The sequence below is a fragment of the Piliocolobus tephrosceles genome, chromosome Y, assembly GCF_002776525.5.
Source record: "Piliocolobus tephrosceles isolate RC106 chromosome Y, ASM277652v3, whole genome shotgun sequence".
In the NCBI taxonomy this organism is placed as follows: Eukaryota; Metazoa; Chordata; class Mammalia; order Primates; family Cercopithecidae; genus Piliocolobus; species Piliocolobus tephrosceles.
The window spans coordinates 13,596,233-13,621,530 of NC_045456.1; the positions used below are offsets into that span (position 1 = coordinate 13,596,233).

Genomic DNA, 25,298 nt, shown 5'->3' on the forward strand with positions numbered 1-25,298 from the left:
GAGACAGAATCTTGCTCTGTTGCCCAGGCTGGAGTGCAGTGGCCGGATCTCGGCTCACTACAAACTCCACCTCCTGGGTTTACGCCATTCTCCTGCCTCAGCCTCCCGAGTAGCTGGGACTACAGGCGCCCGCCACCACGCCCAGCTAGTTTTTTGCATTTTTTAGTAGAGACGGGGTTTCACCATGTTAGCCAGGATGGTCTCGATCTCCTGACCTCGTGATCCGCCCGTCTCGGCCTCCCAAAGTGCTGGGATTACAGGCTTGAGCCACCGTGCCCGGCCAAGAATATTATAAGTCTTAAAAAAAAAAAAAATCACGTTGGCAATTTTTAAAACAATACTTGCAAACAGGAATTTAATGGTGGTGTCTGGGTATGGTGGGTCACGCCTGTAATCCCAATACTTTGGGAGGCTGAGGCGGGTGGATCACCTCAGGTCAGGAGTTCAAGACCAGCCTGACCAATATGGCGAAACCCCATCTCCACTAAAAACACGAAAATTAGCCAGGCGTGGTGGCGTGCACCTGTAGTCCCAGTTAGGAGGCTGGGACAGGAGAATTGCTTAAACCCGGGAAGTGGAGGTTATAGTGAGCCGATATCGTACCATTGCACTCTAGCCTGGACGACACAGCAAGACTCAGTCTCAAAAAAAGAGAAAATAAACACAAACAAAAAAAAAAACAAACAGTGGAAATTGTGGCTCCTTAATTAACTGCAGGAATCTTATCCAATATTTCTTTGATTCTAACCCTCAAAGGGCCTTGCTGCTCAAAATCACGAATTCTCTCAGCTGCCCATTTCTCACCTCTTCTAGACTGAAAAGCACGCCTCCAATTGGTGCACCAAAGGCAACAGAGACTCCAGCAGCCGCTGCAGCTGAAAGCACCTACAAAACAAATAGTTCTACATAAGCTTCAAGGCCTTCCATGAAAACAAACGTGCAAACCTGCAGGTCAGACAGCAGGAGGGGGCTTTGAGAAGAAAGTTTCGCTGCAGCTGAAAGCTGAGCGGCTCACCTCCCGCCTCTTGCCCTCATTCTTGCTGTACTTGGAGAAAAGGCTGCTGAAGAAGTTGCCACAGCAACAAGCCACGTGCACTAGCGGCCCTTCCTTCCCAAGGCTCAGACCAGAGGACACTACCAGCACCAGCGTGACTGTCTTGATTAGCAGGGTCCACTTCCCCAAGTAGCCCCTGATGATAAAGCCGCTTAAAATGGTCTTTATCTGAAACAGAAGATGGAGAACAAGAGGGAATGAACTGCTTCAATCCATGGCTAGGAAAAGAGCTGTACTTCCTCTGAGAGACATGTTCAAAGTTTAGATTCACTCAATAGCATGGAACAGAGGCTATTTTCATTTTTGATTTAACTATAATTTTATATTAACTGAAATATTAAAAATTCAATGCATGGTAAATCTTAAGGATTCCTAGAGTACCAAAAGATCCTAAAGAGGACTGAATAAATCATTAACAAGGTCTCGCTTGATTTATGGCATTTTATCCTGTTCACATTACCTTCTGTTATGTTGAGAAGAGACATATACCTATTGATATTAACTGTTAACTTCTGATTCTGAAAAATATCCTAGATTAAGAGATGCAGAGCTGGCTGACTATGTGACAAGGCAAGGAGAGTGCAGTAGTTAAGAATATGCTACCCCAGGCCGGGCACAGTGGCTCACACCTGTAATCCCAGCACTTTGGGAGGCTGAGGTGGGAGGATCGCTTGAGCCCAGGAGTTCAAGACCAGCCTGGGCAACATAGAGAGACCCCATCTCTGCAAAAAATAAATAAAATTAGCTTGGCATGATGGCATGCACCTGTAGTCCTAGCTACTTGGGAGGCTGAGGTAGGAGAATCACTTGAGCCCGGAAGGTCAAGGCTGCAGAGAGCTGTGATCGTGCCACTACACTCTAGCCTGGGTGACAGAGCAAGTTCCTGTCTCAAAAAAAAAAAAAAAAAAAAGGAATATGCTACCCCTAAATATGCCACTCTGGCAAACTGACTATTTTGGGTTAAAGGCACTTGAAAAACAGCAGGAGCAAGAAGATCACCTGACCATTCTGTTTCTTTTTCTTTTTTTGAGACAGAGTCTTGCACTGTTGCCCAGGCTGGAGTGCAGTGGTGCAATCTCAGCTTACTGCAAGCTCCGCCTCCTGGGTTCACGCCATTCTCCTGTCTCAGTCTCCTAAGTAGCTGGGACTACAGGTGCCCACGATCACGCCCAGCTAATTTTTTGTACTTTTAGTAGAGACGGGGTTTCACCGTGTTAGCCAGGACGGTCTTGATCTCCTGACCTCGTGATCCACCTGCCTCGGCCTCCCAAAGCGCTGGGATTACAGGCGTGAGCCATCGCGCCTGGCCCATTCTGTTTCTTAAACACAGGAGATGAAATTCCCACGTGAAAGATGCCCTCCCTATACTAGAAGGAAGCATCATTCTTATCATCAAAGACAGGAAATTGAGGCTGAGGGAAATCTGCATGAACCAACCTTGTTAGACTAACCCTCATCCTCCTGGCCACTTCACCCAGCTAACTCCCCTAGCCCAGGCTCCTCTGCCTTGTCACACTTTCATAGATTACTACTCATCCAATTCAGCATATGAGTATTCAACCCTAACTTCATATTTGGTTCTTCACTCCTTATGAAGGTTCCTATGTCATGTAAAATTCATTAAACAAACGTGTATGCTTTTCTCCTGTTGATCTGTCTTACATGTCAATTTAATTCACAGGCCCAGCCACAAACCCGTAAAAAGGTGTTTGCCCCTACAAGGGCAAAATGACAGTTGAACTTTAGGTCAGGGGTTGACAAACTATAGCCTGTGGTCCAAATCTGGCCCACTATCTATTTTTGTATGATCCATGAGCTAAGTATAGTTTTAACATTTTTAAAAGTAGTATGTTAAAAAAAAAAAAAAAAAAAAAAAAAAAAAAAAAGACTACTAGCCTTCTGGTGAGAATAGTTGCTCCATCTTGCCCCTTGGCCTCCAAGGCCTAATATATTGACTCTCTTTCTTTAATAGGAAAAGTTTGCCAACCCCTGCTGGAGGTGATGAATTAATGAATTTTTACTGTCCAATTCTTTCAACTTTTCTGTGTGTTTGAAAACATTCTTAATACAACGGTAGAAAAAGAAGAAGATGCTCAACATTCCAATAACACATGTTTGGGGGATGTAAAGATGTTTGAATCCATCATGACCCCTTCTCTTCTATCAAATCCTACCCTCTTTTATTGTAAAGGACTTCGACTATAGGGAGTGTTATCTTGCTCCATTTCCAGACCTGCTGCATTTTGTAAATACCAAATAATGGCTTTCTTCCTAAAGGTTCACTTGAGTCTTTCTTTGCCTAATGCTTTTAGAATTCAACTGGGTGCCTATCTCAGTGATTAACTTCATATACCAAGGGCCTCTCCCCGGCCAAAATAGTATTCTCTTAGATATAGAAGCATCATCAATGATCAAACAATTTTTCTACCTCCAACCACTCCTCCAATTGGCTGAAATGGAGTGAATGTTTACTGCTGAGTTAGCAACTTACAAACCTGTAATCACAGATTAATTAGACACCAAGTGAATCAGTCAATGAAATCCGCGGTCAATTTCTGGTTTTCCCATTATGTAATACATAATGGGACAAGGTTATCTCTTGTCACTGTTATTTATGTAACTTCAAAACACCTCCTCGTGGACATTGCTCTGCCAAGTAATCAATTTCTCAAATAGCTACTACAGTCATTCTCAACCTTGGCACTCATCAGAGTCACCTGGGGAATTAGAAAACACTGCAGACTGGCTCTCACCCCAGAGATTTGATATAATTGGTCTGAGGTGCATCCAGGGTATGAGGATTTTTACAGCCTCCGTAGGTGACTCTAAAATGCAGCCCAGGTGGAGAGCACAGCTTGATTCCTGAAAAGAGCGGCACAGACATTCCTCATTTCTCAATACAGTATTTAAGGGACAGCCCTGAAACACTCTTTGTTCTTTCACCAAGTCCTTCTACTGAGCATCATGTCACCTTGGGCGATTTGGGGCGGGTCATGAAGTGAGCTCATCTAAGAGTGTGTATGTGCCCCGAAGGACTCAGCGAGCTCCTTCCTACAGAACATGTGCGAGGTCTTCTAGCTATACAGTCAGATGGTGTTTCCTGAACTAGCCTTGAACTCGTGGCAGACAAACTAGTGGTGGTTACACCCGTCCTTAACTAGTGGTAGTTAGCTTAATTGAGCCCGTGCTCTGGGATCTCAGATCCCTTTATTTAAAGGATGTTTTATTACGCCTGCCACAATCCTGCCCTTTTGTGTTGCCTCAAATAAAATTATCTATAATTTTTTGTCAGTTAGTTAATGTGGATTTGGACCCCAGGGTATAGTTTAAAAGCGTAATACCATTTAGAAAATTACAAGCATCTAAATTACCTGAGCCTTTGCCAGCCATGACATGTGGTGAATTGAACAATGTAATAGGTATTTTGTAATTCTCTAAAATGATGTTATAAAATTCTCATGATCAAATTAGGGACTAAAGAAGATAAATTCATTCCCAGCTGATGGCAAAATCCAATCACTTGCTTTAAATTGAATTCATACAGACTGAAGCAAGCAGGGCTTTAATGAGATGTACTGCAGCAGATTTGTGATTTGGTTAACCTTCAGTGTTAACCTGAAAACCAGAACCCTTTCCGATAAATAAATATTTGTAAGAGTGTTTGTTTTATGTCTTTTAATAAACTGAAACATCAACACAGAGTAAGTTCTGAGAGGGTATGATTTCTCATATAGTTGACATGACAGTGGTTCTACTGACAAAAGGAAGTAAGAGGACACGCTTACCCAAGTTCCACGTGCGACAAAAGCTGAGTATTCACTTTTTTTTTTTTTTTTTTTTGAGGCAGGGTCTTGCTCTGTCACCCAGACTGGAGTGCAGTGGTGTGATCTCAGCTCACTGCAACCTCCACCTCCCAGGTTCAAGCAATTCTCATGCCTCAACCTCCCGAGTAGCTGGGATTACAGGCACGTGCCACGACGCCAGCTAATTTTTGTACTTTTAGTAGAGAAGGGGTTTTGCCATGTTGGCCAGGCTGGTCTCAAACTTCTGGCCTCAAGCGATCCTCCCACCTCAGCCTCCCAAAGTGCTGGGATTACAGGTGTGAGCCACCGCACCCCGCTGCTTATTTTTACTTTTGTAGCAATGAGGTCTCACTACATTGCCCAGGCTGGTCTTGAACTCCTGGGCTCAAGCAATCTTCCCACCTTGGCCTCTCAAAGTGCTGGAATTACAGGCAAGTATTCACATTTAAATGTGCTTTATAGAACTTCTATGGAGAGCATTTATTACATAGGAAAATAAAAGCCCTTCTGTAAATTTGCTTCTTTTTTTCTTTTTTAGAAACAAGGTATTGTTCTGTTGTCCGGGCTGCAGTGCAGTGGTGCAATCATAGTTTACTGCAGCCTCAAACTCCTGGCCCCAAGCAATCCTCCCACCTCAGCCTCCCAAGTAGCTGGGATTACAGGCATGAGCCTCCGTACCTGGCCTAAATTTGCATTTTAAAAAATGCTTCCAAAAGAATTTTTCACTCTAAGTAATCAAAATGTTTTGGAAGCAAATGCTATGCTAGAGAGGATAAGCAATTTTTAAAATGTACATAAGTGTATCACATTCAAAGTTCATTCTTACACAGCGTGCCATATAGCAGCTTATAGCAGATCACCTCAGACAATGATAAACATATTTTCCAAATAGCTCAGTCGGTATCTTTGCTAGAATGAATGAAGAACAGCTTCATGTCTCAATTGAAGTCAGTTTCCATATTTAGTTGGGTGTTGACTGGCAGGAGATTCTTTTTATCCATGAATTATTTATTTACATTTACTTTTTACTCTGCCCCTCTCCTCGAGAACTGGGAAAAATACTCCATCCTTAGGTTAAGAATTTCCAGCTCTACTACAGTAACAGGGAAGACTTTGCTACTGCTGAGTCATACCTCCATTTGGTTCCTGAAAGTTCTTTAAAAGATTTTTATGAACTATTTAGGAAACAGAGAAATGAATCCATCACACACTTATATAGAGTTAAAAGAATATTAATAAAATGAGTACCCATGTGCCCACTACCAAGTTTAAGAAACAAGAGTGGCTACCTCGTGTTTGCCTCCCCAGTGGAACCTTCCTCCTTCCCCTCACCACTTCCTACCATTTCTCCCCTTTCTCTATAATTTTAGAACGTACGTTTTTTCATTTTAGCTATTTATAGACATTCTATCAATCCTACTTTATCCTTGTAAAACTTGCTTTTTCACTTAACATCACATTTTTTAATTTCATCCATGTCTATGTATCTCTGATACTATTGTCACATAAGAAACAAACGCTAGGCTAGGTACAGTGGCTCACACCTGTAATCCCAGCACTTTGGGAGGCCAAGGCAGGCAGATCACTTAAGCCCAGGAGTTTGAGACCAGTCTGGGCAACATGGCAAAACCCCACCTTTATAAAAAGTACAAAAATTAGCCAGGTATGATTATGCACACCTATAGTCTCAGCTACTCGGGAGGCTGAGGCAGGAGGGCTGCCTGAACCTGGGAGTTCAAAGCTGCAGTGAGCTGTGATCACACCACTGCACTCCAGCCTGGGCAACAGAGTGAGACCTTGTCTCAAAGAAAAAAAAAAGAAAGAAAGAAAACAGAAAAAAAAATCCTCAGCTCAGTATTTTACTCCTTCTGAGTTCAGCTATCACCAATAAAATGCCCAATTTAGACGATGACAAAGTCCAGCCAGCCCTTCACAGATAGAACTCATGTTCGAACTCCCTGTCTATAAGGGACACCAGCTGAGCTACACATCTACAGTTCTTGGAAGGGAGAGATGGGACTACCCAGCATGCCTCTTACTGCTTCTATTTTCCACCAATTCCCCACTGGCCATCTCCTTATTTGCAAAATGCTTGAGTCAAAAATGGCTACTGTTGAGCAGTGAGATCACAAACTGAGATGCTTTAGACATCAAATAAAATACAGTCAACTCTATTATGACACTTGGTTGGAAAATGCAAATTTGCCTCAAGCACTGTGGCTCACGACTGTAATCCTAGCACTTTGGGAGGCCAAGGCAGGAGGACTGCTTGAGCCCAGGATTTCAAGACCAGCCTGGGCAACATGGCAAAGCCCTACAAAAAATACAAAAATTAGTTGGGCAGGGGGGCACACGCCTGCAGTCCCAGCTCCACAGGAGGCTGAGGCAGGAGGATCACTTAGGCCCAGGAATTTGAGACCAACCCGGGCAATAGAGTGAGACCTCGCCTCTATATAAGAAAATAATAAAACAATAAAGAAGGCCAGCAGTGGCGGCTCATGCCTGTAATCCCAACACTTTAGGAGGCCGAGGTGGATGGATCACATGAGGCTAGGCCAACATGGTGAAACCCCATCTCTACTTAAAAAAAGACAAAAAAAAAATTAGCCAGGCATGGTGGTGCACATCTGCAACCCCAGTTACTTGGGGGGAGCTGAGGCATGAGAATCGCTTGAACCTGGGAAACGGAGGTTGCACTGAGCCAAGACTGCGCCACTGCACTCTAGCCTGGGCAATAGAATGAGACTTTGTCTCAAAAAAAAAAAAAAAAAAAAAAAAAGGAAAAAGAAAAGAAAAGGAAAGGAAAAAGAAAACGCAAATTTGTTCCAATGCCACTCATGTTAGGGAGGAATTTGAGCATAGTGCAAATTTTATGTCTATTTATGCACGTTTCCTCCAGGAGAAGTACTAGATAAATGCAGAAAATTGCACCCAGTCATGTAGGAAAACACAAAATACACATGAGTCAAACATCTACCAGTTCACACATATGCCAGGGTGCCATGCCCATCTATGCCTGCTGTCTCAACTTCCCCTACAATTTCAGATAGATAACCTTCCTTATGCCTTTCACAGCAACGCATAATTCACAGCCCTTCTGACACCCACTTCCACAAGCAAACTTCAAGTTCTTTGCAGGAAGTGACATATTTATTGTGGTATTTACATATTTCTTAGCCACTTAATGTATACAACTGGGCTCCTGTTTTTACTAGGTTCCTCTTTTTGTCATATGTGTCAGTGATGAAGTTTTGTGTATCGTGCCCCTAATTCATGTTCCCCAGAAAGCCCTGTGGTTTCTGTCGTGTGATTTTGCATGGCATGGAGATTTTTAGGAATGTGTATGTCACATTATAGCAGAACTGGCTGCGCTGAGAAAAAAGGATGGTAACACAGCTTATTTTTCAGGTTCCTGAAGCAGTATGTTAATATCAACCATCAAAAATTCAGCATGACATATTAAGACTTCTTTTTTCTATCTTTCCTGAAACAAGACCATGTTGAATTTTGCCTCTGACTGTCTTTTCAGGACTTCAGCTCTTTCTGCAAACTGCCTGGACCACTGTCAGGGCTGGAGGGTCCTCCCAAAGGGTGTGGATTTACTGCCATACTCAGCCCACAACTGCATCTTCAAACTCTTGAGCCCATTGCCTGTGGGCATTGCTAAGGCATCAACCCGAAGGAGAACTGAACTGCATGGATTAGAGCGATAATACCAGAACTTTTAAAATTACTTCTGGAAAAAAAAAAAAAAAAGCCGGGTGTGGTGGCTCAAGCCTGTAATCCCAGCACTTTGGGAGGCCGAGACGGGCGGATCACGAGGTCAGGAGATCGAGACCATCCTGGCTAACACGGTGAAACCCCGTCTCTACAAAAAAATACAAAAAACTAGCCGGGCGAGGTGGCAGGCGCCTGTAGTCCCAGCTACTCGGGAGGCTGAGGCAGGAGAATGGCGTAAACCCGGGAGGCGGAGCTTGCAGTGAGCTGAAGTCTGGCCACTGCACTCCAGCCTGGGCGACAAACGAGACTCCGTCTCAAAAAATAAATAAATAAAATAAAATAAAATAAAATAAAATAAAATAAAATAACTTCTGGCTAAAATTTCCACCATGTGGGCTTTTTGGGAATCAGCTCAATTATCATGATTCTGCCCATTAGGTCCTCATAGGTTTCAAGTTTGGTCTCAGGCACTCCCTTAATCAGTGAGGTCACTTTCCTCATACTTTGGTTACATGAAAGCGCTGAAAACTATTTATAAAAACTCTAAATTCACGGGGGTATGTTCACAGTGCATGTACTAAGGCGGCATTCAGGTTTTTAAAAGATTGCTATTAGCTTGCCACCAGAAGAGCAAAATGTGGCAAGAGAGGTTTCATCATCAGTGAACTTTCACAGCAACAAACCTCCACTATTGTCCCTCACATTACATCACAGACGCACTGATGAGTTAGTACAGCACGTTTATGTGTGTGGTTAATGAACTCTGATTCCACAGGCTTTAAGAGTTATGCCTGGTTTACAAAGACAAGGCTTTTGTCATCTGAAAAGAAACAGCACAGAAATCTTGAAGATAGTGTATAAATCCTAAAGTCAGAACGCTGGGTTCAACTCACAGCTTACCAGCTTGGTTACCTGGGGCAAGTTTCTGTGCTTTAGTTTCGTCAACTATCAAATGCAGAATAATAGTACTTATCTCATAGTCTTATTGTGAAGCTTAATGAGTTAGTAGAAGTAAAGTGTTTGGAACTGTGCTTGGCACGACAGTGCTACAGAAGAATTTGCTATTCGTATTATTGGTACAAAAAAATTCAGCCAGGACTCACCTCTGGTATGCCAGAGCCACAGGCATATGGTGCAAATACACGCACCAGGGAGACAGCCAAAAATGCAAACAGCAGCGCCCATAGGATGTACATTAAGTAATTCAGAATGTAAGCACTGGCACCCTAGACAACAGACACAAAACAAAAAAGGAAACATTAGCCACAGCTGACCTGAGCAACAGACTCAGCCCCTCCTCATCTGTCTTCACAACAAGAGCTTTGACGGGATTGGGCAGGTTTGGTCCCCATCCTGTATAAACCAAAAGGCCAGCGTAGGTTTATCAGCTGTTGCTATTGCTACAGTCAGCACACACAAACAGAGCAGCAGGTGTTTCTCCGGGAGCTGTTTACACGCGCCTTCTACAGGGGGAAGGCTTAGCAGTAATGGAAACTGTGGATGATGCTTAGTTTTAATCACCACTTGCATAGAGTTAATCAAAGGTGTGATGCGGAAAATCCTGCCTCCGAGACCCTGGCAGATTAGTTTTTTCTTGTCTGTGGTAGCTTGGTCTCTCTTAGCTTTCATTAAGGCCACACCCAACCACAGCAAGCACCCGCACTGCCAATGAATACGGGTCAGGCCTGTATTTTAGAATACTGCTACTCAAGGTGGGGTCCGTGGTCCAGCCACATCAGCAGCTTATGAGACATGCAGACTCTCAGGCCTCACCCTAGAACTGCTGAACCAGACACCAGCCCGCTGGGGCCCAGATAAATGTGTTTCAACAAGCCCTCCGGGAGGTTCTACGCACACCAACATTTGACAGGCACTATCAGAGAAGAAAAACATGATCACTTTCAGAATAATTCATTGAACAATTTATTCCAAATTATCTGATGTATGGAGAAAGTTTTCTGAACCAAACACACAGTCTGGGGTCCTAGGCATGAAGGGCCTGGTCTGCTAGGTACAGACCACACTCTCTAAGCCTCAGCTTCGTGCCACCATCTGGATTACTTAAGTAAGGGGGGCAGGAAAGAGAGGTCACCTACAAGTCAGGCCATGGACAGCCACATGTGTGCCTATTAAATGCAAAAACACGTTCCAGGAGACCACTCTGGCCTTTACAAGCACATCTATTCACACCCTATGCGGTGAGAAATCGGACTAAGAAATACCTTTCACCCACTTAAATATATATTTTTTGGAGGCTAAAAATAACTCTCACTCTTACTAAAGGTAATTCTTCGAATCAAAGTATAAATCTTAAAAACAGTTGAAAAGATGGATGGCCGTATTTCCCCAAAACACACATTGCAAGTAGGAGCGAAGAATAAAAATATGGCGCACAGCCAATTCTGTCTGCCCACTCCCATCAACCCAAGTAGAGTATTTCTTTTTGGAAGTAATGGAGAGCACTGAGAACGTGTGAGATTTCAAGATCCCTGTCTACTTCTGAGATTTGAAGGAATTAATTTTCAATTCCACTGAGAAAGAGGTTTCGTAAAAATGGCAAAGTGCATTCCAAATGTCTTCAGCTGTGGTAAGTCAGTCAGGCAAAAAAAAAAAAAAAAAAGTGGGGAAGGGAGGAGATCCATAAATAGATTACATGTATCTAGCAAGATTAGTTCTAGCTTGAGAGATCCTCACATTACCCCTAATGTGAAGCTTGGCAACCTGGTTCCCCCTCACATGGCTTTCTGATCCTTCAATAACCCATAGTCATGGTGGTAACCACTGAAATGGGTTAGAAGTTAACTCTTTCCTGAACTAAGATTTTAATAAAGATCCGAAGCACTAAATGCTATGGGTCTGTGGTTCACCACTATTATCTCCTGTGCCTAGGGCATTCTCTTTACAGAAGGCCCAGAACATCCTTTATAATGTGGTCATAAAATGCAAGAGAAGATGACTGAAAGCACAATGAGATGCCACTTCATAACCACTAGGATGGCTATAATCAAAAACATATAACAGCAAGTGTTGACAGGAAGGTGGACAAATTGGAAGTCTCATACACTGCTGGTGGGAATGTAAAATGGTACAGCCACTTTGGAAAACAGTCACTTTGGAAAACAGCTGCTCCAAAGGTTAAACATAGAGTAACCATCTGACCCAGCAACTCCACTCTCAGATATGTACTCGAGAGAAATGAAACATATGTCTTCACAAAAACCTGTACAGAAATGTTCATAGCAACATCACTCATCATAGCCAAAAAGCAAAAGCAACCAACAAATGGATAAATAAAATGTGGTCCATTCATACAACAGAATATTCTTCGGCCATAAAAAAAGAATGAAGTAATGGTTCATGCTACAATAGGAAGGAACCTGGAAACATGATGCTAGGTGGAAGAAGCTAGACACAAAGTCCACACATCGTACGATTTCATTTACATGAAACGTCCAGAAGAGGCAAATCTAGAGAGACAAAAGGTAGATTAGTGGTTGCTCAGAGCTGGCAGGTTGGGGGACATGGGACTGACTGCTAATGGAGACAGAGTTTTGGAAAGGATGATGAAAATGTTCTAAAATTAGATTGTGGTAATGGCTGCAAATCTGAATATACTACAAGCATTAAATCATACACTTTAAATGGGTGAACAATATGAACTGTGAATTTCTCACTAAAGCTGTTTTTTTTAAAGGATAACTTAAAAAGCTACGCTCTTCTCAATTAGAAGATATACAAGTCAACCTTATTTCTTCAGCATGGTCAGCAAACCACGTTCAGTAAGAAAAAATAAGCCAAATATAACAAAATAAAGCCAAATATGAGGCTTGAAGTATATATACTTTAATATATAATGCATATATATATATATATATATGCATTGTGCATATGAAACAGTGGGGAAGGGTTTTACAAGTGAAGTTTGAGTGGTAGCATTAGAGCTAGAAAAAGCCAGTCATCCTAGTGTTAAGCCACGAACTTCAGAGCAGGCACCTGAAGGTGAAATCACAGACATTCACAAATCTCCCAGCAGCATTCCCAAGCACGTGTGGAATGGCAGGGGTCCCCAGCCAGCACCCTGCCCAAATACCCACCTCTGACTGATTCACCAGCAGCTCCGACCATTTCTGCCACAGGGGACATTTGTCTCTGTCCTCAAAAGTGGTCTCGTTAGAAGTCCAGCAACACTGCTCATGGCTGTACCAGAAAGCAGACAGGCAGACCCCCTCCTTCAGGTCCGTCATCCAGTCCACGGCGAGATCGATGACCCCAGCCAAGGTGCCTGGAAGAACACGAGCCACAAAGAGGAATCGCCCCATGATGCAACAAGAATGAGACCAGGTGCAACACAGTGGCCAGGCAGGGGCACATCAGCAATGATGGCCGAGATTCCAGAGCAGGCAATAAACTTGCAACGGGGCTGTCACTTACATAGGAAGCTTCTTTCATTAACCTTGCAGCACTTGAACATTTATGGTATGGGCAAGGCAGCACAAGCCCAATGAGAAAAACAAAGGGCTCAGTAGCTTAAATTGGGTAGCAGAGAGACACAAGCAACTTCCGCAATTCTTCCCTTTCCAAGTTTTTGACATTGGGTATTTATACCGTAAAAGACAGAACTCCCTCAGTGGCTTCTGGGGCAGGATCCTAGAATCACACACATTAATATTTCTCAGGGAAACATGATAATTCAGACAAAATGGACTCATAACACCTACGACAGCCTCACATCATGAATGAGTAAGGTTTTGCCACCAAATGAGAACCAAACTCGGGAAAATCCTGTTTATTAAAACTCTCCACATTATTTAAATTATAAAGAATTAAGAGTCTATAAAACTAAATAACTACTTTAAAAGTCAATAGAAATGGGAGAAAACGGAACATGCAGTTGAATGGATAACAAAAGGTGGCCTTGGGTCTCTTTCCAGAATAACGCATTCTCATCTCTCACAAAAGCAGAGAATGCTTTCAAGCATCTTCATTTTTCAGCCTTTTCACTGCATCGTTAATACAGGATTGGTTCTGCATCCACGTCCTCACCAAAAGCATCCACACCTGGCATCAGCGCTCACCCCTCCCTTCTCTTCTCCTGGTGTTGCATCAGATGCCGTCCACCTCAGCTCTACATCTCCTTCCTCCTTGGGGCCTCATTCTTCCCATTCCCCCTTTCTTTCTCCTGTATCTTCAACCTCTTCCTCTCCTTGCCATCAGCATTTAAACATTAAAAAAAAAAAAAAACCCTCCCTGGTTCCACTTTCCCCTCTAGTCACTATCCAATCTCTTTCCTTCCCTTGGCCCAGTCCATCCCCTCAATCTATTAGGAGATTCCCATGCAGGCAGCTAAGGCAATGGCCTTAGCTCATTCCTCTAGAACAGGATCCACAAACTACAGCCCACAGGCCAAATCTGGACCACAGCCTGTTTTTGTAAATAAAGTTTTATTGAAGCACAGCCACACCGTTCAATTACATGCATTCTGTGGCTGCCTTCATGCTACAGTGGCAGAACTGAAGAGCTGAGACAGAAACCACATGGGCCACAAACCTGAAAATATTGGCTCTCTGGCCTCTTGCAGAAAAAGTTTGCTGATCCCAGTTCCAGAGCTCTCAGCATCATCTGACTCTGCTGACCACTCCACCCTTCTAGAAACACCTCTTCCCTTGGCTTCCACATCATGCTCTCCTGCTTTCCTCCTCGCTCTCTGGTTTGTTCTGCCTCCTAGGATCTTTCTGACTCCTCCACCCAACTTCTAAAAGGCCATTTCCTCAAAGCTTCACCCTAAACCCTTTTCTCTTTTTACACTATGCTCTCAACCCTGGCAACCTTATTCACATCCTTCTATTTACCATTAGGTAAAAATGTACATCTCAAGCTATGCTTTACCAAGCACATAGAGCCCACTGCCTATTACGGAGCCAATCACTACATAGCCCAGCCGTCAGCTTCCAATGCCCACAGCAAACATCACCAATCAATAATAGCACATTCTATTGGATTCCCCTTCACAATTCTTTTGACACACCCATGACAGACATCACTAATCGTGACACACACTTGTGGACTTACCTTCCCAAATCTTTGTAGTGGAGCCCTAGGCAGTCAAAGCCAATGAATGGGCATTGTTGAAGAACACAAGTCTATTTGCCTTCTTGAGTCTACTAGGTATCTCCACTTCAACCCACCGCCATCCAACACTGAAATGAAGCATCCTCCTCCCAGCCTCAGCTTTGTCCCAGCTGGGAGAGGAACCCACCATCCAGGCACACTACTGTGCAAACTAGAAAACTGGGAAAGCAACCCCCTTCCAGGCAATCCCCATATCCCAGCAGCTCCACCTCTGAAATCTCTCTTGAATCACTGCACTTACCCCATCCCCACTCCGGCTGTCTTTCAGATCACCGTGTTGAAGTCATTGCTGGCTGGACTGCTGCAGGAGCCTCCTCTCTGGTCTCTGGCCTCAGTCCTGCCCCATTCATGGCTTCTCCACACTGTGGTCAACAGGCTTTCCAAATGCCAGACTGACCCATGCCACTCCCCTATGGAAAGCCCTGCCATGGTTACCCATTATTCTTGGGAGAACACCCAAATCCTCAACAGGTCACCCACCCTGACAGCTGGCCCCTCAGATCTCTCCAGCTTCATCTCTTTCCCTCACTAACTCCCCACACCCCGCCCACTCCATGTTCCTGGAATGTGCCGCGCTCTCCTCTCTGCACCATCTCAGCAAGCACTGCCCTCCCCTCCTGTCAGACTCCTACTTACCATCCAGATTCCAGCATTTATATCACCTCCTTTGGGAAGTCTTTCCTGACTTCCTAAGTCTGGGTTAGGTGTACTTCCCTGGCATTCCTGTGGCTGCCTGTCCTTCCTCATCACCACACCTCTCACATGCTGATATCACAATTAGCTCTCTTTCTATTTCTCTGTGTGTGTGTGTGCATGTGTGCATGCGTGTGTGTGTGTGTGAGTGTACTTCCACTAGTCTATAAGTGGTGGGTTGAAAAGGTTTCATTGTCTGGTTTTCATACCACAGTGGGGGTCATGCCTGGCATCCAGACCCTGTGTCCACTCTAAGTGGTCAAGGACCCTATCTGTCTTGTCTGTTGTTATATCCATGTCAGGTGCATAGTTGGCACTATATATCCACGTTAAATAAAAGATTGCAATAAATAAATGAATGAAAAGATCAGAAAACTCAGGTCCATTCATTCATTCCAGGGATAGTTATTGAACATGTACCTACTACATGCCAGTTACTCGTCCATATCTTGGGAATACAGCAGTGAAAAGAGTAAACCCAAGTCCCTGCCTTTGTGGAACTGTACCTGGGACAGGACACTGGACAAAACAAGTATATTAAAGGCTCTGTTAAAAGGTATAAGGGCCAGGTGCAGTGGCTTATGCCAGTAGTCCCAGCACTTCGGAAGGACAAGGTGGACAAATCATTTGAGGCCAGGAGTTCAGGACCAGCCTGAACAGCATGACAAGATCCTATCCCTACAAAAAAAAAAAAAAACACACACACACACACACATAAATTAACCTGATATGGTGACACGCACCTATAGTCCCAGCTACTCAGGAGTCTGAGGCAGGTGGATTGCTCAAGCCCGGTCTGTAACGAACCATGATCGCGCCAGAACCAGACCATGTCTCAAAAAAACCAAAAAGGCGATAAGTACTAGAGAGAAAATATAGTGCACTACAAAGGTACAATGCCTCGGCAAACAGTCTCACGGTTCCTCAAAAAGTTAAACACAGAGTTACCATTTGACCGACCAATTCTATTCCTAGGCATATATGCAAGAGAAATGAAAACATCCATGCACACAAACACTTGTATAAAAATGTTCATAGCAGCATTATTCAAAATAGCCACAAAGTAGAAACAACTCAAATATCCATCAATGGATAAGTGGATAAACAACATGTGATCTATCCATACAATGGAATGGCACTTGGCAGTGAAAAGGAATACAGTACAGACACATGCTACAACATGGACAAACTTTGAACATATTATGCTGAGTGGAAGAAGTTAATCACAAAGACCACATATTGTATGATTCCATTTATATGAAATGCCCAGAATTGGCAAATCCACAGAGATAGAAAGCAGGTTAACAGTGGACTTAGGGCTGGAAGGAGGATGGTTGGGGAGCAGGCACTTGATAGCTAAAGGGTATAATTGTTATTTTGGGGATGATAAAATTATTCTAAAATCGGCCATGGTGATGGTTGTACAACTCTGTGATACATTAAAAACCACTGAATTGTATACTTTAAATGGGTGAATTGTATGGTATGTGAGTTATATTTCAATAAGGCTTTACATACATACATATACACACTCATACAGCAGGTGAGGGGGGTGAGGCTTAGAGAGGGAGGGATGTAATTTTATTGTTTTTTAAATTTTAAATATCAGACAGGTTTGAAATTTTTAAACATGCAATTCAATAATGAAATACTTGATTCCAAATATAAAAATATATATAATTAGTCTCATTAAGTTAGAGACATCATTAGCTATTTCCTGATTTATTCTTTCATTTTAAAATGGACACATAACATTGTATGTTTTAATCATGTACAACATGATGTTTTGAAGTACATATACCTTGTGGAATTGTGAAAACTATTTCCTGATTTAAAGTTGGAAACTGAAACCCAATGAAAAGAAATCCTACATGCTCAAAGTATTTTCTCCAGATCATGAAATCCTGGATGCAAGCGTGGTTCCGCTTAATGCTAGTTTGCAGAGTCAGCTAAGTAAACACTGCCCCCTAGCAACAGCACGCCAGAACCATAATATTTAGTATTTCATGAGGTCTTTCCACAGGGTCCGGTAATGTGAAATTTAGAACTATCTATCCATAGTTCTTCGTTTTTCCATAAAACAAAGGCAGAGGGCTCATTATCTTGATTTTTTAACTTTTTAAAACTGACACATAATAATTGTGTATATCAATGTCATGTTTTGATCTATGTATACATTATAGAAAGACTTGATCGAGCTAATTAAAGATTCGATCATGCCGTTATTTTAATGACAAAAACCACAATTACCTTCGCACCAACCAAATCACCTCCCTAGTTTATTTTTGTGGTGAGATCATGAAAGTCTACTCTTTCAGCAATTTTGAAATATACATGATTATTAACTGTGGTCACCATGCAATGCAACAGCTCACTAAAGCTTATTCCTCCAGTCTAACTGAAACTTAAACTCTCTGATCAACCTCTCTTTTCCCATCCTGTCCCCACCCCTCCCTCTAGGAGCCACCTTTGTACTCTGTTTCTATGACATTGGGGTTTTTTTTTAGACTCCACATATAAGTGACATCGTGCAGTATTTGAAGAAGAAGGTGAAGAAGATGGGAGGGTCCTGTGCAGATATCCAGGAGCAAACGCGATGATCACCCCAAGTTTCATCATTATTCATTCATTCACAACCCCCTAACTGCACACCCAATCTTCCTTGCTGATTCTGGTGCTGACTGCGCTTCAGCGGGCCTCAGCTTTCTTTCGTGGTCCAACAGTGACACCTAGTGGTAATTTCTGATAAGTATCTGCGGAGACGCCGCGGGCCTACCCATGAGGGGAGTCTGAAGACAGTGGCCAGTGAGGGGGCAGCCGGCCAGGCAGTGAGACCCCGGGTCCTCTCCACTGTTAGTCCAGCAAGGAAGGGGGAAGTGAGTGGGACATGGCTCTCTGGCTGTCCCTTCAAAGTGCATCCAGATCAAAAGAACCCTGTAGCCCCTTCACTTTCAGCATCACCCCATTCTCACCCTCCCATGTATTCCCTGGCTGATGTGCCCACGGGCTCTCCTTTGGCCGGCGGTGCTCATCCCTGGCTGCACGTTGCAATCACAGAGGGGAGGGGCAGGCTGTATTCAAGCCAGAGGTCCTCTCCAGAGATACTGTTGAAGTGAAGCCCGTGCAGCAGCATACTGTTTTTAATTCCCCCTCGTGAAAGAGCTGATGGAAATCAAGTGGATAATAAAGCCAGCTGCTCAAAATCAGATTAAAGTCAGCCCAATTGGGCTCCTAAGTCAGTCAATAAATCTAAGCTGTGCCATTATCAGAACATTTATTCCTATTCTGAGTTTCTTCATTTACCCTATTTATTTCTCCTTCCTACGAGTCAAGAAAAATGACACACTGTAAGGTTTTATCAATCTACTCTAAATAAGGACATCAAAATTCATAGCAAACTCCCACCTGGCCCACCTTCAAAGGCTTTCACAGAAGCAGTCAGGCAAAATTGGTCGTCCAATACCTTGTGACAGTGAAGTCTAATTTCCTGCCCTGGCTGCTGCCAGTACATGACGGGAAATGCCACTGGGAAAGGAAGGACAGGCTTGGAGAAATGGACAGACAGCATCTGTGACTAGTAGGAAAGGGCTCCCCCTCCGAGCATTCCTCTTAGCTCTTTATGGGACGCTGAGGCAGGTGAGGAAGGTAGAGCCCTTCCCTGGAAACCAAGCCCCTCCTACAATGATCTATGGAATAAACCAAGATCACCTGGAAACTGAAAGCCCCTGGAATCACAAAACTTATCCGTGCCCCATTCGTGTTCTGTCCTTCTTAGACCACTTACTACATATATTCTGCCTGTGTTATAGTCAATTCCCTGATCTGTTCTCTAACCATAACTATTATGTTGTTATATGCAGGGGATTTTTATTAAGGAAACCTCTTCATCGTGCCAAATATTTTATTCTTAGACATTAACCTTCACAATCTCCTAAAAGGACATAAGTTTTAGGAAACAATTTCCAGGAAGGGCTGGTGCATTTGATATTAAAAAGATGGGTTTCCCCTCCAGATAACATCCATTTACTCTGGAACCATCTACTACTCACAAACATGGTGTTGGGATTCTAAAAAGGAAAGATGCAGAGTCCCCGAGGGTCAGGTTGATGGAGGCCCCTGGGCCTGCCTCAGCTCCCGTGGGTATCTAGCGTGGTGCTGACTGTTGCAGGATGTTTCCAGTTCATCCCAGAGCCTACCAGTAGTAGCAAAAGGCAATCTCATATGACGTTTTGTTATTGAAGATAATACAGTCCCTGATTTTGTTGCCATCTACATAATCAAGAACAACCAAATATAAAATGCGTGCTTGGCTGGGCTCAGTGGCTCACACCTGCAATCCCAACACTTTGGCTGAGGCAGGAGGATGACTTGAGCCCAGGAGTTTGAGACCAGCCTGAGCAACATAGTGAGACCCCATCTCTACGAAAAAATAACAAAAATTAGCTGAGCATGGTGGCGTATGCCTGTGGTCCTGGCTACTCAGGAGGCTGAGGTGGGAGGATTGCTCCACCCTGGGAGGCGGAGGCTGCAGTGAACTGGCATCATGCCACTGCCCTCCAGCCTGGGAAATGGAACAAGACCGTTTCCAAAAAAAATGTGTGTTTTCAGTGAAATCCGGTATAGTAAGAAAACGATGCTCTGTGTGGAAAGGCCGCCAGCTCTATCACAGCTCTCCAGATGCCTGTACCCGAGCTCATGCCTTATTGATGATGGATTTTAGGTTAAATATACAGTCATGCATTTTGCCCTTAGATATTTCAAGTAATACATCCCTCCCACGGGGGTAAAAGCAACACATGCCATATTCCAAATCTCCCAGAGGGTTCGTGTTTTGAGGTTTCGGCCTCTGCAGCTTCCCACGGGAGTGCCATACGCCCATCCACGTACCCGCCAGCAGGCCAATGAGCAGCATCACCACCCATCCTGACCAGGCATCCAGCAGACTCTTGATGAACTCCCATATGGACTCCTTGCTCTTGCTGGTGATCTAGAACAAAGCAGATGCAGTAGCTGATGTGAATGCATTTTCAAAGTCATGCTTTTTTCCTTGAAACTGTTTCCCCAGGAAACAGGGTAATTAAGAAAATAAAATGAATGTCATCAAGCAGCTAAATTCCCACTGACGTGATTCTTTCAGTTACATGCCGCAATGGTAAGATGAGCTTTCTAGTTCATAGAGCTATAAAGACGCCACAATAGTCTCCAAAGAATTTGAGCACACACGCAAAGAATTCCCTTAATTAAAAAACATACTAAATGTGATTTGATCTTTGATCATTTAAAAGCCATGCTGAAGGGGGACGTTGGTTCGGCGTCTCCATTCTGACTAGGCGTTACTATCTTAACTTACATTGCTAAGTTTCATTAAAAAGCCTCTTCAACACAGGGTTCATCTCCTCCTTTTGTTTTCAAGGTTAAATTTTAGCAGCATGAACTTAGAATTAGCTGGTATAGATCACGTTTGCCATAGCAGATGAACATAGCTATACACACCTCCCTGTGCTAACAGAATCATATGCTCCTCTGAGATCATCATTCCCTCACAGCCTTTTAGAGCAACGCTGGGCAAATGTTTTCTGTAAAGGACAAGAGAGTAAATATTTTGGGCTTTGTGGGCCAAATGGTCTCTGTTGCAACTCCTCAACCCTGCCACCATAGCACAAAAGGAGCCATAAAAATACAGAAATGGATGGGCATTGCTGAGTTCCAATAAAACTTTATTTACAAAACGAGGTGCCAGCTGGCTTTGGCCCATGGGCCACAGTCTGCTGAGTTGTGCTCTAAAGGGAAGGCTGCCTCGACCTCACATTCTTGCACTCTAGAGCCAACAGGCTGTAACATCTTCACGACGGAGTCTGGCTCCCTACACATTCCCCTCCTCCTTTCGTGCCAGCCCTCGTGAGGTCACACTGTCCATGTCACTCCTCACCCAAATCTGAAACAGCCCTCCCCTCACCGCCAGGCCCCATGCCGCTGGCTTGCCTCCTACCTGACCTCTCCATAGAGGGTGACCTTGTGAGCAGACCCCTACACAACACCCTCTCCATTCACAGGAGACTGCTCTTGGCGGGCTCCCCTCTTGTCACGGGCTCTCCATCTGCCTCCCCTGGACCTGGTAACTCTGGGCACCGCCTCCTCCCTTTTCTCTCTGCACACCCAGGCCACTGTGGCTGCTTCTAAAGCTTCAGCCTCCACTTGCACACAGGGACCTCATTCTTCCCCCGGCCCTTCCTTCACCCCTGAACCACAGAGTTCTCGCCACCTGCGATCACCCGTCTATAGCACACTCAAACCAACGCATCTACACAGAACTCACTGGCCTCCCCAGCAGTCTGCCAGTCCCCCCTTGCTTCCTCTAGGCCTCAAAGGCATCATCCTCTTCAGGCCACAGCCTGGTGTTCTGTGACCCCACTCCCCTCCTGGACCCAGTACTTCCCCTGAATCCTGTCCGTGGTGCCTCAGAATACCTCTCAATCCTGATCCCCTCTCTCCACCTGCACATCACTGCCTTCAGTCTCCTGAACTCATTTCCAAGCTTCCTGTTTCTCCCTTTGCAGCGTATCTTTATTATCTTCTGTGGCTTTCGGCATGAAATACAAACTCCTCTCCATCGCCAGCATGGCCGTTCCCCCACATGGCCCTGCTGCCTCCATTTCCACACTCATCCCTATCCCTCCCCCTGCAGGAATACTCAACCAGATCCTCGGAGCTCCCTGAATTGCCCAGATACACCACATTCTTTAATGCCTCTGTGACTTAAAAAAAGGGGGGCATTCCTGATGTTGAGAATTCTTGCCCTTTCTCTGCCTAGCAAAATCTTAGTCATCCAAGACCGAACTGAAATGTTACCCTTGCTGAAAAACCCTTCCCTAACCGAACCTAAATGATCCCACAGCACTTGACAGATAACCATTGTGGTTCATTAAAATATATACTGATTGCCAACTAGACACCAGGCACTGTCATATGTGCTTTCATATACACATAATCTCATTTCCTCTCCAGGCATAATTGCTTCCATCTTCATGGATGAGAAACAGAGTCCAGAAATGGCACCTGCAAAGTCCCCTCCCTCTCCTCCACACCACATTCCCTCCATATGACACATCGTCCTGCCCAAAGCTCCTGCTAGTACAATGATCTGCCAATATATTTGCTCCTCCCACTGGCTCTTTTCCTCTTTAGACCCCAACCCAGCACATGACACACACGTGGACCTAAGCCGCAGCTCAGTAACTTTTGAATGAAAGCATGGCTTAGCCATTTGCAGTGTGTCCTTTCAGAATGCCACTTACCTTCCTGTGTCTGTCGGTGTCCCGTGACTTTTCCCGTAGCCAGTCGATGGTGTGGAAGTCCTCATATGTCCCCACGTCAGGGAACGGCTCATCGAGGAAATCCATCAGGTTTCCAGAGCCACTCATCGCTCCCGCATTGACCATGCTAATTACACCTGGGCAAGAAAACCAGTCGTTAAAGATGTGAGCAGGACATGCCACGGATATGACAGAAGAATAGTCCATGTACCCTATTTTCTTATATAAGAAAAATTATTTCAGCACAGGCATCTGTGCTATAATGAAATATATACACAGTCAATTCTCATCATTTGTGGAGGTTATGCTCCATAATGTCACCTCAAACACTGAATTACTGAATACTACTACTGTTCCCAAGATAATACACGGTTAGGTTCCTGCAAAATCTTTGGTCACATTTTCATCAAACAATCAAGCTGTACCTTGTTTATGTACTCTGTTTAAAGACACTCTATTTAATAGATATTGTTGAGTTATTAACATTAACCTCACAGCCAGCAACAGTATCACTCATGCCTGAACGAGGCTTCTCCATAAAACATGTCACAGCCCTCTTACGCTCAGGAACACCAACCAGCTTCCCAGCACTGCATTGCAGGGCCATTTTAAACAGCAAAATTACCAACAAAAAAAGCACAAAACTGTGAAAAACATGGCACTGAATGGAACACGAAAAGGACCCTTGTTGACAGGAGGAGAGTGGAAGCAGTAAGGCAGAGCATCACCCTCTCAGACCTCAGCGAGGAACGGGCACTGCTGACACTTTTTGTCGCTCTACACACACGCATATCTATGAACAACCTCGAAAGCTCCATGAGTATTGATCTGGGGGCTACACATACATTTTAGCCAGTAGGCAAATTTGCAAATATGGAATCTGCAAATGAGGTTCAATTATATACATTCCTAGAAAACCTCACATTCTGCAAAAGCAAGGTGTCCAAGAAAACCTCACATTCTGCAAAAGCAAGGTGTCCATATGACAGGGCTGGAGGGGCAAATAGGGCTTAAATGAAAATAATGGTAATCAAACCAATAACTGGTTCCCATGGGAGACAAAGTGGACCACTCAGGCAGGCAGCCTATGTGAATGTCATCATGGATATTCAAAATGTACTCCAATGGCACAGTGAAAATGCTGGCAAGACTTTAATGAGCTGGTGGGAGCCCAGGCAATCTGCAGATGGCAGGAGCCCTCTGTGTGAGTGGGGCCACCCTGGAGCTGGACAAGGGAGGTGGGACAACCTGCCACGAGCCAAGAGCCATGAGAAGCTGGTGGCACACTGCCCTGAGCAGGAAGCTCCGGGACAGATGCTCATTTTTAATGTCTTAAAATGCAGTCAAAAGGGCTCCTGCGGCCAGGGCAGTAGCACAGGTGATGTGTCTTCCTTTCCTGTCCAAGATAATAATTCCACTCCCACTATTCCAGCTGCCCTCACCTGGAAAACAATCGCGAGTGAACCAACATCATCTCCCATATTCTCCCACCATCAGAGTCTGATCTACAGATTGCACAGGAGCTCATTTCAGCTGCAGAAAATGCTTTGCAGTGGGACCAAGGCTCACCACCAGTTAGCAGAGAAAAGAATCTCTGCACTCTTACAGAGACAAGAGGTTGGAATATGCACTAAATAAGAATTACTTTGGCAAAGAGCATGGAAATTTGAATTATAGGATGAGGACCACAAAAGTGCTGGAATAGATGGTTAAACATTTGAAGGGTGGTTATAAAAACATTTGAGTATAGGCTTCTCTCATGTATTTATATATCTGGAGGACTCAACCACGACCCGATGAAACTGCATTTTAATCAAATTGAAGAGTCACTATGGGCAAAGTAGGGTAATCACCTTACAAGCAATAAAGTGGTCACAGTGATGGATTTATTGATCATCAGTGCAACTCGGCTGCTTTAAAACTTTAAAAGTTTGAGGTTTGAGCCATGCCAAGTTGAAAACAATACCCCCTGATGAGTGCCCAGGGAAGAATCACATTGCATAAGTCAGTAGCAACCAATGATATTAGGAAGAGAGTAAAATTAGAAAGCAAAGATTTCATTCTCATTTATACACAAACAAGATGAAAATAACCTCCTAATATATGTGGTAAAGAAAATCTCTAATGGGAAAAACAAGACAACAGGCTGTTGACCCTCCAAGAGAGTGCTTGTCAGAAAAACCCAGCCAGCAGATAGAATCGCAGGGACTTGGACAGTCTATTCAAAAGGAGTTGATGCTACCTAAAATTTAACTACATCTCTAGTCAAACAACTACTTCAGGCAATAACACCTGAAACAAAAAGTCACTGTAGAGAACAATCATATCTTTAAACTTTGACGGAACATGTAGTGGTCCTGAGGAAAATAAACAGGCTCTGATCTGCAGAGCCTCAGAGGACTTCCCTGGGGACTCAGGAGGAGGTGGTGGTGTCTATTGTGAGGTTGGGGTTAAAAGATCATCTAGGGGCCAGGCACAGTGGTTGGCGCCTGTAATCCCAGCACTTTGGGAGGCCGAGGCAGGTGGATCACCTGAGGTCAGGAGTTCAAGACCAGCCTGGCCAACATGGTGAAACCCTGTCGCCAC

The 25,298-nt window shown here is 44.1% G+C and overlaps 1 protein-coding gene across 1 annotated transcript in view; it reads right to left on the reverse strand.

Annotated features, from left to right (window-relative positions):
- CLCN4 (chloride voltage-gated channel 4) overlaps nt 1-25,298 on the reverse strand; it is an 80,362-nt gene that overhangs the window by 30,255 nt on the left and 24,809 nt on the right. Inside the window, exons 3-8 of the mRNA XM_023198728.1 lie at nt 22,695-22,849; nt 20,287-20,386; nt 12,672-12,859; nt 9,681-9,803; nt 1,016-1,222; nt 805-885 (exon numbers count right to left, since the gene is read on the reverse strand). Of these exons, the coding sequence (XP_023054496.1) occupies nt 805-885; nt 1,016-1,222; nt 9,681-9,803; nt 12,672-12,859; nt 20,287-20,386; nt 22,695-22,838 (843 nt within the window). The 5' untranslated portion in view covers nt 22,839-22,849. The remainder of the gene's footprint in view (nt 1-804; nt 886-1,015; nt 1,223-9,680; nt 9,804-12,671; nt 12,860-20,286; nt 20,387-22,694; nt 22,850-25,298) is intronic.